Genomic DNA, 20,094 nt, shown 5'->3' on the forward strand with positions numbered 1-20,094 from the left:
ATCATAATTAGATAGCATACAATGTTATCATCAGTAGATAGCAAACAATGCTATCATCTGTAGATAGCATACAATGCTATCATCATTAGATAGCATACAATGCTATCATATCAATAGATAGCAAACAATGCTATCATCAGTAGATAGCAAACAATGCTATCATCAGTAGATAGCAAACAATGCTATCATCAGTAGATAGCATACAATGCTATCATCAGTATAGCACACAATGCTATCATCAGTAGATAGCAAATAATGCTATCATCAGTAGATAGTATACAATGCTATAATCAGTAGATAGCATACAATGCTATCATTGGTAGATAGCAAACAATGCTATCATCTGTAGATAGCATACAATGCTATCATCATTAGATAGCATACAATGCTATGTATCAATAGATAGCAAACAATGCTATCATCAGTAGATAGCAAACAATGCTATCATCAGTAGATAGCAAACAATGCTATCATCAGTAGATAGCAAATAATGCTATCATCAGTAGATAGTATACAATGCTATAATCAGTAGATAGCATACAATGCTATCATCGGTAGATAGCAAACAATGCTATCATCTGTAGATAGCATACAATGCTATCATCATTAGATAGCATACAATGCTATGTATCAATAGATAGCAAACAATGCTATCATCAGTAGATAGCAAACAATGCTATCATCAGTAGATAGCAAACAATGCTATCATCAGTAGAGAGCACACAATGCTATCATCGGTAGATAGCAAACAATGCTATCATCTGTAGATAGCATACAATGCTATCATCATTAGATAGCATACAATGCTATCATATCAATAGATAGCAAACAATGCTATCATCAGTAGATAGCAAACAATGCTATCATCAGTAGATAGCAAACAATGCTATCATCAGTAGAGAGCACACAATGCTATCATCGGTAGATAGCAAACAATGCTATCATTAGTAGAGAGCACACAATGCTATCATCAGTAGAGAGCACACAATGCTATCATCGGTAGATAACATAAAATGCTATCATCAGTAGATAGCAAATAATGCTATCATCAGTAGATAGTATACAATGCTATAATCAGTAGATAGCATACAATGCTATCATCGGTAGATAGCAAACAATGCTATCATTAGTAGATAGCAAACAGTGCTATCATCAGTAGATAGCATTCAATTCTATCATCAGAAGAGAGCACGCAATGCTATCATCGGTAGATAGCATACAATTCTATCATCGGTAGATAGCAAACAATGCTATCATCTGTAGATAGCATACAATGATATCATCGGTAAATAGCATACAATGCTATAATCAGCAGATAGCAAACAGTGCTATCATCAGTAGATATCAAACAATGATATCATCGGTAGATAGCACACAATAGATAGCATACCATGCTATCATCGGTAGATAGCATACAATTCTATCATTGGTAGATAGCATACAATTCTATCATCGGTAGATAGCAAACAATGCTATCATCTGTAGATAGCATACAATGCTATCATAATTAGATAACATACAATTCTATCATCGGTAGATAGCAAACAATGCTATCATCTGTAGATAGCATACAATGCTATCATCATTAGATAGCATACAATGCTATCATATCAATAGATAGCAAACAATGCTATCATCAGTAGATAGCAAACAATGCTATCATCAGTAGATAGCAAACAATGCTATCATCAGTAGATAGCAAACAATGCTATCATCAGTAGATTGCATACAATGCTATCATCAGTAGAGAGCACACAATGCTATCATCAGTAGAGAGCACACAATGCTATCATCGGTAGATAGCAAACAATGCTATCATCAGTAGATAGCAAATAATGCTATCATCAGTAGATAGTATACAATGCTATAATCAGTAGATAGCATACAATGCTATCATCGGTAGATAGCAAACAATGCTATCATCTGTAGATAGCATACAATGCTATCATCATTAGATAGCATACAATGCTATGTATCAATAGATAGCAAACAATGCTATCATCAGTAGATAGCAAACAATGCTATCATCAGTAGATAGCAAACAATGCTATCATCAGTAGAGAGCACACAATGCTATCATCGGTAGATAGCAAACAATGCTATCATTAGTAGAGAGCACACAATGCTATCATCAGTAGAGAGCACACAATGCTATCATCGGTAGATAACATAAAATGCTATCATCAGTAGATAGCAAATAATGCTATCATCAGTAGATAGTATACAATGCTATAATCAGTAGATAGCATACAATGCTATCATCGGTAGATAGCAAACAATGCTATCATTAGTAGATAGCAAACAGTGCTATCATCAGTAGATAGCATTCAATTCTATCATCAGTAGAGAGCACACAATGCTATCATTGGTAGATAGCATACAATTCTATCATCGGTAGATAGCAAACAATGCTATCATCTGTAGATAGCATACAATGATATCATCGGTTAATAGCATACAATGCTATAATCAGCAGATAGCAAACAGTGCTATCATCAGTAGATATCAAACAATGATATCATCGGTAGATAGCACACAATAGATAGCATACCATGCTATCATCGGTAGATAGCATACAATTCTATCATTGGTAGATAGCATACAATTCTATCATCGGTAGATAGCAAACAATGCTATCATCTGTAGATAGCATACAATGCTATCATAATTAGATAGCATACAATGTTATCATCAGTAGATAGCAAACAATGCTATCATCTGTAGATAGCATACAATGCTATCATCATTAGATAGCATACAATGCTATCATATCAATAGATAGCAAACAATGCTATCATCAGTAGATAGCAAACAATGCTATCATCAGTAGATAGCAAACAATGCTATCATCAGTAGATAGCATACAATGCTATCATCAGTAGCATACAATGCTATCATCAGTAGATAGCAAATAATGCTATCATCAGTAGATAGTATACAATGCTATAATCAGTAGATAGCATACAATGCTATCATCGGTAGATAGCAAACAATGCTATCATCTGTAGATAGCATACAATGCTATCATCATTAGATAGCATACAATGCTATGTATCAATAGATAGCAAACAATGCTATCATCAGTAGATAGCAAACAATGCTATCATCAGTAGATAGCAAACAATGCTATCATCAGTAGATAGCAAATAATGCTATCATCAGTAGATAGTATACAATGCTATAATCAGTAGATAGCATACAATGCTATCATCGGTAGATAGCAAACAATGCTATCATCTGTAGATAGCATACAATGCTATCATCATTAGATAGCATACAATGCTATGTATCAATAGATAGCAAACAATGCTATCATCAGTAGATAGCAAACAATGCTATCATCAGTAGATAGCAAACAATGCTATCATCAGTAGAAAGCACACAATGCTATCATCGGTAGATAGCAAACAATGCTATCATCTGTAGATAGCATACAATGCTATCATCATTAGATAGCATACAATGCTATCATATCAATAGATAGCAAACAATGCTATCATCAGTAGATAGCAAACAATGCTATCATCAGTAGATAGCAAACAATGCTATCATCAGTAGAGAGCACACAATGCTATCATCGGTAGATAGCAAACAATGCTATCATTAGTAGAGAGCACACAATGCTATCATCAGTAGAGAGCACACAATGCTATCATCGGTAGATAACATAAAATGCTATCATCAGTAGATAGCAAATAATGCTATCATCAGTAGATAGTATACAATGCTATAATCAGTAGATAGCATACAATGCTATCATCGGTAGATAGCAAACAATGCTATCATTAGTAGATAGCAAACAGTGCTATCATCAGTAGAAAGCATTCAATTCTATCATCAGTAGAGAGCACACAATGCTATCATCGGTAGATAGCATACAATTCTATCATCGGTAGATAGCAAACAATGCTATCATCTGTAGATAGCATACAATGATATCATCGGTAAATAGCATACAATGCTATAATCAGTAGATAGCATACAATGCTATAATCAGTAGATAGCATACAATTCTATCATCGGTAGATAGCAAACAATGCTATCATCTGTAGATAGCATACAATGCTATTATCATTAGATAGCATACAATGCTATCATCGGTAGATAGCAAACAATGCTATCATCAGTAGAGAGCACACAATGCTATCATCGGTAGATAACATACAATGCTATCATCAGTAGATAGCAAACAATGTTATCATCAGTAGATAGCATACAATGCTATAATCAGTAGATAGCATACAATGCTATCATCGGTAGATAGCAAACAATGCTATCATCAGTAGATAGGATACAATGCTATCATCGGTAAATACAGGGTGTCCCAAAAAAAAGAGGACCCTCATTGCACCCTCTGTTTCTCCTATTTCTGAAAAGTTGATCAAATATATTTTGGTATGTAAAAAACCTTGAGTCGTTAGCTTTAATAAACCAAAACAATTATATCAATCGGCTCACAACTTTTGAAGATATGCTCTTTTAAAGAAATGTACCCGTTTTCACTCTGTCCACGGAGAAGGTTTGGCTACTTCAAAGATTGAAAAGGAGTACACATACCATGCATGAATATCAAACATTCCTCTATGATAACTTTATAAAATAACTTTATTTATGGAATGGGCTTTACCAGTGGGTTTATGGGCAATGGATTTTGTTAATAGTGTCATTAATTTGTGTGTAAAATGGATGCCGAATGGGACTTCTTTTGCTTTACTTGCAATAATATTATTTTCTTAGTTATTTATGCCTTTTTGTTTTATTATGTTTCTTAATTTCTTACTTTGTTATTTCTTGCTTTCTTTTTTTATTTACAGCATAAGTCTTTTCTCTTCTTAGGATTAAAGGTAGCCCTAAAGGCTGTTTGGTTTGTCTTTGGTTCTTCTGAGTTTACTGTGCTGCTCTGCCCTCTACCTGGTTGCCTCCTTGGCGAATACAGGTTTCAGCCCTGGTCCTCATTGCATCAATTGCGTTGGGTACCATCCTTGTGCACCGGATACTTGCGAATGCATTCAGTAATACGTTTGCGAAGATCTTGGATTTTGCCACAAAGGAAACAAATCAAGTGGTGTGAGGTCTGGTGATCGTGCAGGCCACTCCACAGCATGAGCCATCCCAACCACTCTGTTTGTTATCCGTGGACAGAGTGAAAAGGGTACTTTTATTCAAAAGAGCATATCTTCAAAAGTTGTGAGCCGATTGATATAATTGTTCTGGTTTATAAAAGCTAACGATTAAAGGTTTCTTTGTATACCAAAATATATTTAATCAACTTTTCAGAAATAGGCGAAAAAGAGGGCGCAATCAGGGGCCTCTTTTTATTGGGACACCCTGTAGCATACAATGCTATCATCAGTAGATAGCAAACAATGGCCTACCACCCTGAACCTAAATGGTGAGGGGTGGAAGGCCTGTAGCTAGTACCTCAGGAAAAATAGTTTTATCAAACAATGCTATCATCGGTAGATAGTAAACAATGCTATAATTAGAGGTTAATAACTGCGCATCGATTATTTGGAGATCATTGTGAAAAATCTAAACATTTTGCCTTTGGAACCGAGGAATATCCCATGGGCCGCAGCCCCGAGGGATATTCCGAGGTCCAAAGCAAAATGTTGAGATTTTTTACAATGCCCGACATATTAAGTTATTAACCTCATTCATAACCATCACTTTCATCTCTTCACTTTACAAAACAACACACAATTTTCCTCAAAAACAAACAATTTTTACGTTTTGCCTTTCCAAAAAATCGGTCAGGCTAAAACAGGACGACCAATAACAGAAGTGCGAATCACAATCTGTGCAAATATGGTAGCGCGCAATCCAAATACTGCGGTCAGCGCTCGCAATTTGTTTGACGCACAACACGATGCGCGCGGAGGTTATTAATATTTACGCTGATGGCGCGGAGGTCCACTGTTGTTTAGTAGTGACCGCGTTCAGCGTTTGCGTTTTGCCAAATAAACAAAAGTGATTGGATCGCATGTATCGCGTATATTGATGAGTCAGTATTTGCACCTTTCACATAATATCATATACTGTGAAACATGGTGAACTCATCTGATTTCTGCGAAAGAAGGTACAAAGATGGCTAACACAGACCTGTATTTCTGCAGGACATAAAGAGCGGGATGCAAAACGTGTGCATTGCAAGGTTTTCAAAACATCGGTAGTCAAACAATTTCTGGAAATTTTCAGAGTCAAATATACTGTTCTAATTCTAATAGTCTACCATTCACATGATATCATATTCAGTGAAACATATGCACTCATCTGATTTCTATGAAAAAAGACATACATATGGCTAACAATTGACCTTCATTTCTGCAGGGCATTAAGACAGGAGGAAGCAAAAAGTGTGCATACTATGCACACTTTTTGCTATATGCCATAGCAAGTTATTGAAAATATCACTAGTCAAACAATTTTTCAAATTTCATTTAAAACAGGACACTCATTGGCTAAACATTATAATTCTGAGAAACATGATGCACTCAATTCATCAATTTCTGGGAAAAGGCACGGTGATGAAAATTGGCTAACATTGACCAAGCGGTATATTTCTGCAAGGCATAGAAATCTTGAGCGGAAAGAAAAAGTGTACTGACGGGTGCACTGGTCTGTGTACTAATACTTTGCTACATAGGATTATTTGATTAGCTCCCCACCTTACTGGAATAATCAGTATGCAGCATGTCTATTAGCACAGTAACTATGGAGCATTTCACCTGAGATGGAGCAACTCATTTACATGATGATCACTATTACAGCTTTATTTTATTGCTGAGTCAATTCCATGAAATAATTCAAGATGGGTTTACTTTGAACAATAAGAGGAACTTTGGTTGATTATAGTTTGAGTATTTATATGCCGAGGTTTGACTATCATACTAAATAGCTCATTAATTAATGATAGACATTATGAAAAACATTTATGCAAAAACAATGATCAGTCACATACTGTTTTTCCTCACCAATCAGAAATCCAAATTAACATATCGGTATGACCTAAAACAGTAACACAAAATTACAGCCTTTTGAGCTTGAGTCACGCCTGCTTTTCCAGACACTTCATATAAAACATACTAAACAAACACAATGCATCATTTTTAAAACATCAACTACCGGTAAACTAACACCTTCAATAGCGCAGGTGTTAAGTAAAATTTCCCCAAGAACAAATTTAATATATTCCTAGAAGGCTTTTAAACTTGATTAAGTAGGTAAAGAGTGCTGCTTTAAGGGGGTACTACACCCCTGTGTTAAATTTGTGACTATTTTTGCATTTTTCTCAAAAAATAATAACACACTGGTAACAAAAGTTATGTATATTATTGGGGCAAGGAATTCAATTACTACACTGGATTTTCAGTGACTCACGACAAGTAGTTTGTTATTTATGATAAGAAAAGAGGTACATCTTAGCGGTACCTCATTTCTTATCATAAATAACGAACCGCTCGTCTTGGGTCATTGAAATTCCAGTGTAGTAATTGGATTCATTGCCCCTATATACATAACTTGTGTTACCAGTGTGTTATTAGTTTTTGAGAAAAATGCAAAAATAGACACAAATTTATCGAGGGGTGTAGTACCCCCTTAAGCCAAGACCTTCACCTCGAGTGTGTATGAAATCATGCACAAAAATATATGGATCTGATTCTGAAGAGTTTCTTTCCACAAATTCAATAATATTAATAATCTGGGGAATCATTTGATGAAATAAAAGATTTATCTCATCCAAGAGATCTTGGAAATGAATCTAGTCTAATATTTGTGACTAATTTCACAATTCAATTCACAGGAAAATCACTATTTCCATGTACATGAAACACCTGCTTATAGAATTCATATTTCATAATGAATTGAAGCATTTGCAATAAGGCCCATTTCACGGTTAGGCGCCACTTTTTGATTTTCAACGTATCTGGCCTGGTGTGTAAAAAATAATGGGGTTACAGAATTGACTGTTGGTGATTTTTCATTGTCTCTGTATAGCCTACCTCCACTAGCTTAATCGGCCTTTCTGCTTTTATCTTTCAGGGCGCTAGGGGTCAGAAGTGGTCAAAAACCACATTTTACTAGCAACCTAAATACAGACATTTATTTTCCAATGCTGCCACTTTTAACTATGTTGAGCCTACCAGCTGCTTTTGTTGTTTTTATGTAATGAACAAGTTGCACTATACAGCCATACATGAACAAAGTAGTAGTTGTCAGTTAAACTAGCATGAGAACCATTTAAATTTCTGAATTCGGATGTGACATTTTCCGTTCACATCTATGTACCTTATTCAATGTGGAATAGATCGACTAATACTTTACATGAATGGCAAACTAGTGTGTTTTAGTAAAGTTCAGAGTCTTGTTACTATTTGTTGAACAAATTACACTTGTTGCTCTTAATACGTAGATACAGCGATATTTTGAATTTTTGCCAACAAATTCCGTTCACAATTTTGTCACATCCGATTAATTTTCCAAATAGTATAATTTAAAACAAATAAGTGGCAGAATTTGTTCTCCTTGATTTTTAAAAATCTCCTGCTATGAGCTATCTAATGACACCATTTAATGAAAACTCCTTCATCAACTTAGCTTGCAGATGTCATTTCAAAGTTTCCGTTCACATGTGTCACATCCATGGTACCTGTCACATCCAAAATAGTTTCTTCAAAGAACTAAGACAGGAATGGGACTAGGATGCCAGTTTGAAGTTATTTCATTACAGGTTTGTGGGGGATCAAAAGGCACAATAAGTTTTTAATTCAGTATGCCTTCTTTAATTGTGACAGGAGATTCAAAAAGCTTCAATTTCCGTTCACATGTCACATCCTCAAAATTAGTAGTTTTAGGCCAAAATACTTAAACAACATGATATTTGACTTTCTAAAATAGGTTTATTATTTCATACATGTCACATATGATTATTTCATGGCTTTGTTGTTGTCTTTTATGGGACAGTTTTGTATACAATTTACAGAAGCGGATGTGACATTTTCAATTGTGAACGGAATATTTCAGTATTATAAACATTTTGCTTGGCAAAAATATAAAGGGTCAGGAAAAACATTTTAGCATTGCTCAATTCAATAGAATCTATCAAAATATATGTGTTAGAAGTGCTTTAAAGCTTATATTTTGACAAGCAAACTGTTTATAATAATGAAATATTCTGTTCACAATTAAAAATGTCACATCCACCTCTATAAATTGTAAACTATGTTTTAAAATGAACACTAACTCAGGTTAATATGTTTCAATATATCCCATTTAATTTACTGAGTGTGTGAAAACTCTTTGAATCATTATTTTCTGAAACATACTCTGCTTTACAATGTGTGGTTTCCGTTCACATTGACATCTGTCACATCCAAAATTGCACAAACATAAGAATCTTGAATTTGACATGTGCTTTCAAACTGGCTGATATTATTTGTGAACATTACCCATATTATGACCATCAAAGCTGTGAAATATCAGAGTCATTCATTGATTATTAAAATTGTTGAGTAAACCTTTTCATGTCAATTTCCTTTTTACCACAAAATTACATGTAAGTGGCCATAAATTTGTCATTACACAACAAAATTTGCCCAAATTTGGTCAGAAGAGAGCCTATGACATACTTGTTTATTTTAAATATCTATTATATATGTATTGGAGAGTAAAAGTATAAATATTCACTACTCAATATTTATCAAATTTGTTAAAAAATTACATAACATGAGATAATAAATTATAATTTTCTTCAAGAAGTAGAGAGATTTAAGCTGGGAAATGATATTTTTATGAAAATCTGGTCTTATGTGGAAAAGAAAACCCCAATTAAATGAAATTTAATCCATTTTGAAAATTTCAATTTTTTTTCACCAAAAGTGGCGCCTAACCGTGAAATGGGCCATAATGAAATGTCACCCAAGAGACCTTTCAAACTCTTGGAAATAAATACCGTAGTCAAATAATATCATTCAGTGATCAATTTCATAATTTAGTTCATTAAAAAAATCATGCTTTCCATCTAGTTTCTGCCTGGTAAACATTCATTTTATTTTGACTAAGGCTCTCACCTAACAGGTAATTATGTACTCTGGTACCCGATTGAATTTTTGGGCAGGAATCCGAGTACCCAAAAAAAATGTCTTTCTTTTTTTTACAAAAATTACAAAAAAGTTACAGACCCTAAACTTACTTATTATTCAAGGCTGGAAACCGGAGAAATGCTGCTACTAAAAAAAAGGGTAATTTTGTTTTTCAAGGATAGCAAAAGTTGTACATTTTAATTACTTTTCTGTCTATTGAACAGCCAGGGACACATTGAATGCATTAGGGTACTTCTTTTTCAATTTTTGTAAAAACAACATTTTCTTTTTTCAGGTATCCCGTTACTGGAATTTTGACTCGGATCTCGGGTACCCGGGAATTGGTGAGTCTTAATTTTGACACTCAAAGTGTAATGACCAACTTACCAATATTCTGATATATACAAATATATACTGCCATGAGAGGTTCTTGTTAAAACTATGGGCCGAGGTGAGATCAATAGTACTATTTTCCTGAGGGCAGCCCGAAGGAAAATAGTATTAATTGATCTCAACGAGGGACCATAGTTTTAACCAGAACTTCGAATAAAGGCAGTATATATTTGTTTTATATACTTCATTAATATATTCTTTGTTTATTGATTGGTTAAAAGAAAATTATTTGACGTTTGGACTCTCCAGCTTCTATCCTGAGTGAACAGCACGACCAATTTAAGCACAACCTATATTTTGCCCTTCAAAAAAATCAAATAGGCTAAAATCGGGCTAACCAATTACAGCAGCGAAATCACGCTATGGTAGTTTCGGCGTGCGTGAACCGTTCCGTCGCATCGAATGCGCGCACGCGGAAGGCATGGTCAAAAGTACTATTTACGGCTTGGATGATGGAGGTACTATTTACGGCTCATCCGGGACATTGCAAATACTATTTACGGCTTAGGGATTGGAGTACTGATGGTAGAACTATTTTTGGTCATGTGATCCACTTTTAACCAATCAATGAACAAAATAAAAATAAATGTAGATATTTATATAGCGCTTTATGCCGTAAACAGCCTCAAAGCGCTTTACATTTATTCCGCCGTCATTAGAATATGTCGGAACCACGTTTGCAGCCTACAAGAATATATTAATGAAGTATATAATATTACATATGTATGTAGTTGTGATTAGACCACACCTGCATACAAATAGTTTTATAGAGCACCATTGAATGTATGCATTTGTTGTGTGTTTTAGTTAACTTAGGCAGTGGCGGATTTTCCGCGAAAATCACAGAATTTGGGAAGAAACACAGAAAAAGCAGTGTTGTAAAACAGAGAAAAAAATTAACTGAAAAAAGCTTTAAAAAGCAAAATCAATTAAAAAAATTATCTAAATAGTTAAATTCAACATAATAAATAAACATTCATTTCATCCGCATATGCCCTATATATCGATCTAAGAATCTCCAATCACGGCCATACCTAGTCCAAATCTTGGGCTTACGTTTTTGTGAAAATTTTATTATCGCAAAATGTACAAAGCGTGTTGGTGAACAGTCTCATACATATTTTCTATATTTTCAATTGACTCACCTGTCTACATAATCTCCCAGGAAGAGATAGTTTGTATTAGGTGGATAGCCTCCTTTCTCAAAGTGCCTCAACATGTCCATATATTGGCCATGTATGTCTCCTACAATATTGCATGGTGCCTCAAGCTCCACCAACATAGGCTGGCTGAGAAACTTCTCTCTGGTAAGCTGACATAGCATACGGATTTGGTTCTCTGGCAACTGCACTTGCTGAAATTAAAATCAGATATTGAGAAAATATAAAGTGTGATGAAAAATAAGATGCACTGTTTCGAAGGTCTTCCCTCAAAACAACCCCTACAGGCCTAAACAGGCCTAGAAAAGGGGGTATATAAGGGGGAAAAGGACCATTTTGTGATCCACAGCCTCATCCCCCACTTTTCTCCAAAAAAGTTGAGATTTTTATACCACTGGAAACCTGTTAAATAAATATAATAAATGTTTATGTACCAAAAATTTCTTGCAGATTAATTCGTTTAGCAAAAATATCGTCAAATTTGAATTTTGTTCTGGTATACCAGAACGAAATTACAACAGTGGCCTATGGAGCAGTGTAATACACATTATAATCATGCATAACTCGTAAACGCAAAATCGGAAGCAAATAAAATTTTGGGAATAAGCTTTTTTCATGGATATCTACTGAAAAATGTCATAAAAAAAGGATGCTACGATCACAAAATCCTCCTTATGTGGCACCCCCGGGTGACCAATCACAAGCCAGATCCATCTTTACATAGTGACCCATGTTAAGAATGTATAAAACTGCAATCCAAAGTAAGTAGTCCACTTGGGAAGCTAACAAACAGAGGGAGTACAGCAAGGTCTTAGCCAGCCATGCGTCCACCCGTCTTTAAGATGGGCTAATCTAATTTTAGACGGGTGGATTTAATGGATTTTACAGATGTGATAGCTCTAAAACAGATGATTTTAAGGTTATATGAACTTGAGACTAATTCAGAGTGACATGTAAAGGCCAAATCAGGACATATTTGACCCCAGTGACCCTTCCATGAGTATAGACAAGTTGTTTTATATTTGAGGGTCAAATTTTGGCATCTGCTTGGATGGGTGGTTTCTGATTTCTGGCTAAGACTCTGGAGTACAGTGACTGAAAATATCAGAAATGTGAAAATCTATCAATTGCACACAAATTAATGCAATGTATGGTACCAATTTTCCAAGAAATTTGGACCCACCCATCACTATCAAAAGTCCAGATTTTTGGACAAATTTAACCAAAATTACCAGAGTTTTTAGTACCAGTACTTTACAACTTTAAAAAAAAAATTTTTTTAAAGTTTGCTACCACTTTCTACTACCATGACTGTGTCTGCAACAAATTGGCCTAGAAAGAGGGGTCATTTGGTATTCAAACACAAATGACCATCCGGGTATGTTCCCCCTTCAAAGACCCCCCTTTTTGGATTTCGCAGTTCCGAAAGACCCCTTAAATTTGACCAAAATAGAGATCCAAAAGACCCTTGATTTGGTCATTTCAGCATTAAAAGGCCATTCCTGGGTTTTTTCAGACGATTTTCAACCAGAAAGTCAAGAAAGACCCTTTATTTTGACTGTTTGCAGCTCCAAAAGAAAGACTCCCTTTTACTTATTTGCAGTGCAAAAAGACCCCTTTTGACCATCAGCTCCCAAAGACTCACCACCTCAAAATTCTGGGGGAACATACCCACCAAAAATGTATGATGTGCCCCCCCGCCAGATTGGTCGCCCAGATCCATATAGTTTTTAAAAATCATCCGAGCAGTCGAAAACGTTCCATTACAAACTACATCATACATGCATGGGTTTGAATAACGCACCAAAGATTCACAGAGGATGATAATAGTTTGTTTGCTTCACTGACTCTCAATGCAGGACATTTTTATCAACCTTTTGTGCAAGCACCTATATGTGACCAGCTCCAGTTGTAGTAGCTACAAATTTCGAACGTTTGAGGACTTGTTCTCAAGTTGTAGCAGATTCCATAGTGTTAATTGCTTTCATTTTAAATGTCGCAAAATATTAAATTTGACAATAATTTTAAACAACCTGTTTGACTTCTCCATATATTCATACATTGCTCACCTGTGTTTTCATATCATATTTTGTGGTGAAAAATGATTACAAATGTGTAATTTGCAAACATTTTTGGAGCAACGATTTCTTCGTACCAACGGCTAAGTGTGTACATGTGAATGCACATTAAACACATACGCAGCACCTGTTGGAACTCCCGGTCGGAGCCGGGAGTTTCAATTATTGGAACTGGACCAGCTCCAACAAAACCCGAAACAAGTCGCCAGGCATGTTTTTGAGTTATAGGCCTTAAAGATGACATTCCCATAAAAAAAGTCCAATTTTTGAATTCTTAATTTCAGGGTAATTGGTATTTGACCTTGGGACTGAGTGGACTTTCAAATCCTTTTCCATAAAAAATGTACTATCTTCAGTGGGATATATTTTTTACATATACCCTATGCTGAAAAGAACATCATATTTGAGTTCCTTGGCTCAAGACCTTTAAAAAAAACGTAAACTTTTATTGTGATACATGCTACAGGTTTCACTGTGTGCGAACATATTTGAAACACACATTTGAGGCATTCCGAATAGGGATTTACACACAAACAGTGCAATTTAAGGCATTTCTGTAATCAAGTGATTTGCACAAGAAATTCACTCAGTTACCTTTTTTAGTTTCTAAATAATTGTTCTTAAGTCTTTACAACATAAAACCAATTAAAAGAAGCAAATTATCAATACATCCCCATTTTTTGACATTTTAAGTTAAATTTACATATATAATATATCAATCCTCCATATCAATCCTCGGCTCCACCCTGTCAATTCTTCACTAAAATCAAAATAACTTGAGAATGGTCAATGCTACATAAAATGTTATGGTATCAATACAAAGGTCTCATCAAAAGCTTTAAATTGATAGGTAATTTGTCTAGGTAACTGACACCCTTGACTTAAAAATAATAATAATTAGCACAAAAAATCTCGCACAAAAGTACTGCTCCACCCTATTGGTGTACCCAGTTTGAAACGCATGGCCATTGGTTCTTACCCGCGTAAGACATATCACACACTTTAGCGTGTGGGCGTCGAAGCGATACTCGTACGTGCTATTTGAACCAATCAGAGGTGCATAGCAACAACAGTCCTGACTGATCGATTCTAAGCCCTGGGCCTACGTAATTCCTTGTGAAATGTAGGATTTAATTTGATTACAAATTGGTTTAAATTTGATTACAAATTGCATTTACATTGTGAACAAGAAGCATTATTTTTATATACAGTACGGTAATAAATCAGAAATACATAAATTATAATTGGCACATGAAATTAAAAACAATTGAGAAAACATGAAAATTCAGATTAAAAGACATATTACACTGGTTTTATCAAAAACAACTGCTTAAATTGAGCAATACTCATTGACTTAAAATTACATCTACTATCATTTGGAAGGCTATTCCACAATTTAGTAGCACGTGAATGAAATGTTCTTTTCCCTGCATTTAAATATTATATGGTGGTTCAAAAAGAGCAAAGTTGGTTTGACTCCTGGTTCCTTTAGAGTGCATATCATGCATAAAAGTGAACTGAGAGGAAAGGTAACCAGGAGCCACTCCTTTCAAGCATTTGAAGGTAAGTGTTGCCATATAGTTGAACCACCTATCATTTAATTTATTCCAATGAAGAGTACTCATCATGTCATCAATTGGTGTTCTGATATCAGCGGATAGAATAATACGAGCAAGCCTATTGTGAAGAATTTGGAGGGAGTTGGAGAGCTCAACAGAACAGTTAGACCAAACAGTATTACAATAATCAAAATTAGGCATAACAATTGCATTGGCAAGCATGATGAGGGTATCTTTTGGAATATAAGGTTTGACACGCTTAAGTGGGTACTACTAGGGTGGCCACAATGCTAGCTATTGTGTGTACCCTGCCTACATACACAAATGTATGGTGGAAATTGTAACAGATTCTGCAGCAGTTGGAAAACTTTTGGGCATTTTGAATTCCATATAATTTGTCTCCTAGTAACTTCTGTGCAAACCCGACTACCTAATTAGATAGAAAATTTTCTGATCGTAATGAAGGTGAATATAGCATTTTTATGCGGTCACGCATAAAAAGTTACGCACAAAATAAATTTTGTCATCAAATAAAACTATTTTCCCCAGGATGTACAATTATGCTATATTCAGTTTTACAATCTAGACCCTCAGAGCAAAATCCTGTGCAAAAATCAGACAATTTGGTTGTGTAGTTTAGGAAATACAGGCCTTTGAAGGTCATAATTGGCACATAATAGCGCCCTCAATGGTGAAAATCACACATATTTACCTTAAAAGTCCTGGCAAAAGAGTTATTTTTGTGATTTTAGCCATTTTAAAAATGTTGTAAAGAAGCAAATATAGCAATTATGAACCTGGATTTTTAATATTTGCATAAATGAACATTAAATAAACAAAAACAATACATCTCATGCCTTCTTTGGCTTTATTCCCACAATTATCGCTTCATGAATATGCAAATTTATGACAAAATCAGGATTTTCCTAAAAATGGGGTAAAAATGGCCAATTTTGTGAATCTTTAAAAGGCTGTATCTTCACAACGGATTGTCCGATTGAGTTGATTCAAAACGTTTTTTAAATCATTTTGCAGAAGGAACAATCCTGACAGAAAAAGTAATTCCAGGGGTGGGTTTGAAATTTTCATGTGACCACCCTAGTACTACACCCCTGCCCAATTTTTTGCCTATTTTTGCATTTCTCTCAAAAATGATAGCGCATTGGTGACAAGTAAGATATGTATCTTATAGGGGCAAGGACTACAACTACTACACTGGAAATTTTATTTCAGCACAGACAACAGTTGTGGAGTTACAGTCAAAAATGAGGAAAACCAATATTTGATCAATAAATCAATAACTACTTGCCTTGAGTTGCTGAATTTTCAGTGCAGTAGTTGTAGTCCTTGCCCTATAATATATATATGGTCGCAAGTCAGAAGTTGGGTATGCAAAAAGAGTGGAGGGATTACACTTTTCTGAAAATTGTGATACAAATTTGATTGGCTTTCCGTAACCCCATATCCTACAGCAGTGGTTGATACCTCATTTTAAGCCTAATTTTATACTCTCTCAGACTACTGAAGCATATAATTATACATTATTCAGTAAAAAAATCACATCAGTTGAAATGAAAATGCCAGGGGTGGAGGAGCAGGTGGATGTGGAGCAGGCGGATGCGGGAGTGTGCAATAGGACCTATGTGAAAATTCACATGTCAGCATGTCAAAACTACTGGTTGCTTTTTCAAATCTAGTGACGGCATGATGTATTGACAGCTTTTAATGTTGAATTTGTACAACTAAAACAATTACTGACTACTTAAGGTGGTACTACACCCCCTGATAAATTTTGTGACTAATTTTGCATTTTCCTCAAATTAAGTAATTTCACACTGGTAACAAAAGTTATACATGTATGTATATTATAGGGGCACAGAATCCAATTACTTGATTCAAGACAAGGGGTTCATTATGTTAAGAAATGAGGTACATTCTAGCTGTACCTCTTTTCTTATTATAAATAACGTACTGCTTGTCTTGAGTCACTGAAATTCCAGTGTAGTAACTGGATTCCTTACCACTATAATATACATAATTTTTGTTACCAGTGTGATATTATTTTTTGAGAAAAATGCAAAAATATTCACAAATTTATCAAGGGGTGTAGTACCACCTTAAAGGGTTATATGTTCCATTTTCTTTTTCATTTTTAATGAAACCCTAGTTGAATTTCAGTATTTTTAGCAATATGATAATGTACATTTCTCTTCTTGATATTCATTTCCTCAACAATAGAATAACCATCTCGCTAATTACTAGTAAAAAGGTCATTAACCTTCGCAATGTAATTAACATGCGTACAATTATTTTAAATAGTTCATTTCAAGCATTAATGTATTGAGAACATATCCTCCAAATCTGATGACATTCTTGCATAAAATAAAAATTTTACAGTCATTTTTTTGTAATTGAGGTCTGATTTGAGAAAAATGCATTTGAAAATTGAGATTTACATAGACGCCTGTGTATTAATTAATTAGTAATTAAGCATTATCTCAAAAATTAAGCATGTGCTAAGGTTAAAAATGGTGTTAATTGTTAGAGGTTGTCAATATACAACATATCAAAAAATACATTTTTTGTCATTTTTGACCATGCGACCATATCTTACTTGTCACCAATGCGCTATAATTTTTGAGAAAAATGCAAAAATAGGCACAAAATTGGCCAGGGGTGTAGTACCCCCTTAATTACACCACATCACTTAAAAATACAGGAAGACATTGCACTAATATGATCAGACCAAGCCATGGTAGGATCAAATGTATTAAACACCAAGGTACCGGTACTTAAATACATCAACACGCTCAATAGTATCATTATTGTAATATAAACTAACATCTGTAAAGTTTTTTAACACCCTGTATACTTTAGCTTAGGCCTATAGTTAATAATTATTTGAATTGAAGTGTAGAAGAATTATTTTTGGCGTAAAACAACTTTGCTTCGGCCTTCGCCTCATTGTTTTACTTAAAATAATGATGTCGCCCATGTTATATGAGACGATGTATGTAGATGCACGCCAGCACTGCAGCAGCTAAAAACAATATGTTTATTCTTCAAAACTATAAACATTTTGTGGGAAAAAAAATGGAAATGTTAGAATATTGCTTTGGGATTATAACTTATTATGAGACGGTCAACACAATGAACAGTCACACATGCATGCATGCAGTAGCCTTGATGTTAAAATAGTACTTTAAAATAATAAAGCTTACCTGCTTTCCTGTGGTGTTGTCTTTTACTGACAGCAGTTGTTCAATCACTCGATCAACATTTAAGTCTCCACCCTTGGCATGAATCATTGTTCTTGTCGTCTAGAGGTATTCTAATAAGATATTAAACCAGTTAGGTTACAATGAACTTGTAGAACAGTGAATTAACTACCTAACTCATGTGTCAGCATGTTTTGCAAAATCGAAAATGCCTGCACTTGAATGTGATGTATCAGTTGCTTGCGTTGCGTTGCCCAGGTAAGCGAGCACCAGCTGGGCTAAATATTTTGCATATAATCTCTTTCAAATCTAGTGGCACTACTGCACGATATTTGCTATTGTAAAATCCAGTATCAGCGAAATATCACAGAGTGCATATGATCAAAGCACCTCGATGAAAGTCAATTGTTTTTCTTTGTAAACATCATGACATGCTACTGCAAGCTGTCAAATTCCTGGGTTGTAAAAAAATGGTGTTGATCACCGCGCCTCCTTTTCTTGGGCGTTTCGATGCCTTGATTGGTTTGATTAGTTCAAATTCACATTTGCATGTACACACTAGAGTGATCAGTGATCTAGTCAGCCTCGTCGACGTCAGGATGTGACCATAATAAGTACAAAGCGGAAGCCTAATGTATTTAAGTTTTATTTGGTAAGAAAAGGAAATAAGGTGAAGGCAAATCTCATGCGCACTATCTTCAGTACAATCATGTCAAATAATATTTAATGTAGGCCTAATTTTTGTACTTGAAGTTTGAGTTAACTAGTTTGCTTGAACTTCTGACAAGTGCTGTGCAATTCAGCCCCCCGCTTGTCATGGCCGTCGGTTCATGTAAGGCGTTGTTGAAAAAATTGGGTTAACAATAGACTATTTTTCACCCAGGAAAAGGGGAGAATTGTAAAGAAAATAATGAAAAAAACACATAAAAATTATGTGTTTTTATGTTAGTCGCGCCTATTAATAAAAAAGTATTATCCTTATTATCCCACTGTCTCTTCCTGCTATAGACTAGGCCTATGAAGTTCCGTTCAAAATTTTTAAAGCAAGTCACTGCTTGAAATTTTAATTTGATCTTCAGTCCGTAGGCCTACAGATAGCACCACTGGGTCTAATTACACGACTATAGTTCTTAAATATCATTGTAGGCCTATCTCTTTAGGATACAAAATTACAACATGCATCATGGCTATCTTCAGTAGATGGCAAAAACACACGAATACCACATAGGCCTACCAAAAGAAAATATCGAAATACTTAGGAATCATAATTATTTTGATCTTCAGAAGATAGCACCATAAGGGACCCACCTTTATTTCATAACCACTAAGGTATAGGACATTTTTTGTTTTAGCTATAGCCCCCTCTCCAGAAGTATATATTTAATTATATTTTGTACTTGCTCAAGTAGCATTTTGTCTAAATTTTATGACACAATTATTTTGTTGCCGTTCTTTTTTATGAGCATTTAAGTTCCTAAAACGGCCTAAAATGAGGCTATGGCGCCCTTTTCAGCCTTGTCTAGTAATAAATCTCCATAGACTTTGCATGTAAAATGAAAATGTCGATAAAAAAGAACGGCAACAAATTGTGTAATAAAATTTGC

General features: G+C 34.8%; 1 protein-coding gene across 1 annotated transcript in view; it reads right to left on the reverse strand.

The window, feature by feature from the left end:
• Positions 1 to 18,960, reverse strand: part of LOC140151355 (serine/threonine-protein phosphatase PP1-gamma catalytic subunit B-like) — a 65,273-nt gene extending 46,313 nt beyond the window's left edge. The window contains exons 1-2 of the mRNA XM_072173668.1: positions 18,494 to 18,960; positions 11,621 to 11,829 (exon numbers count right to left, since the gene is read on the reverse strand). Coding sequence (XP_072029769.1) covers positions 11,621 to 11,829; positions 18,494 to 18,580 — 296 coding nt within the window. The 5' untranslated portion in view covers positions 18,581 to 18,960. The remainder of the gene's footprint in view (positions 1 to 11,620; positions 11,830 to 18,493) is intronic.
• Positions 18,961 to 20,094: the final 1,134 nt, after the last annotated feature.

The sequence above is a fragment of the Amphiura filiformis genome, chromosome 4 (assembly GCF_039555335.1).
Source record: "Amphiura filiformis chromosome 4, Afil_fr2py, whole genome shotgun sequence".
NCBI classification, from domain to species: Eukaryota; Metazoa; Echinodermata; class Ophiuroidea; order Amphilepidida; family Amphiuridae; genus Amphiura; species Amphiura filiformis.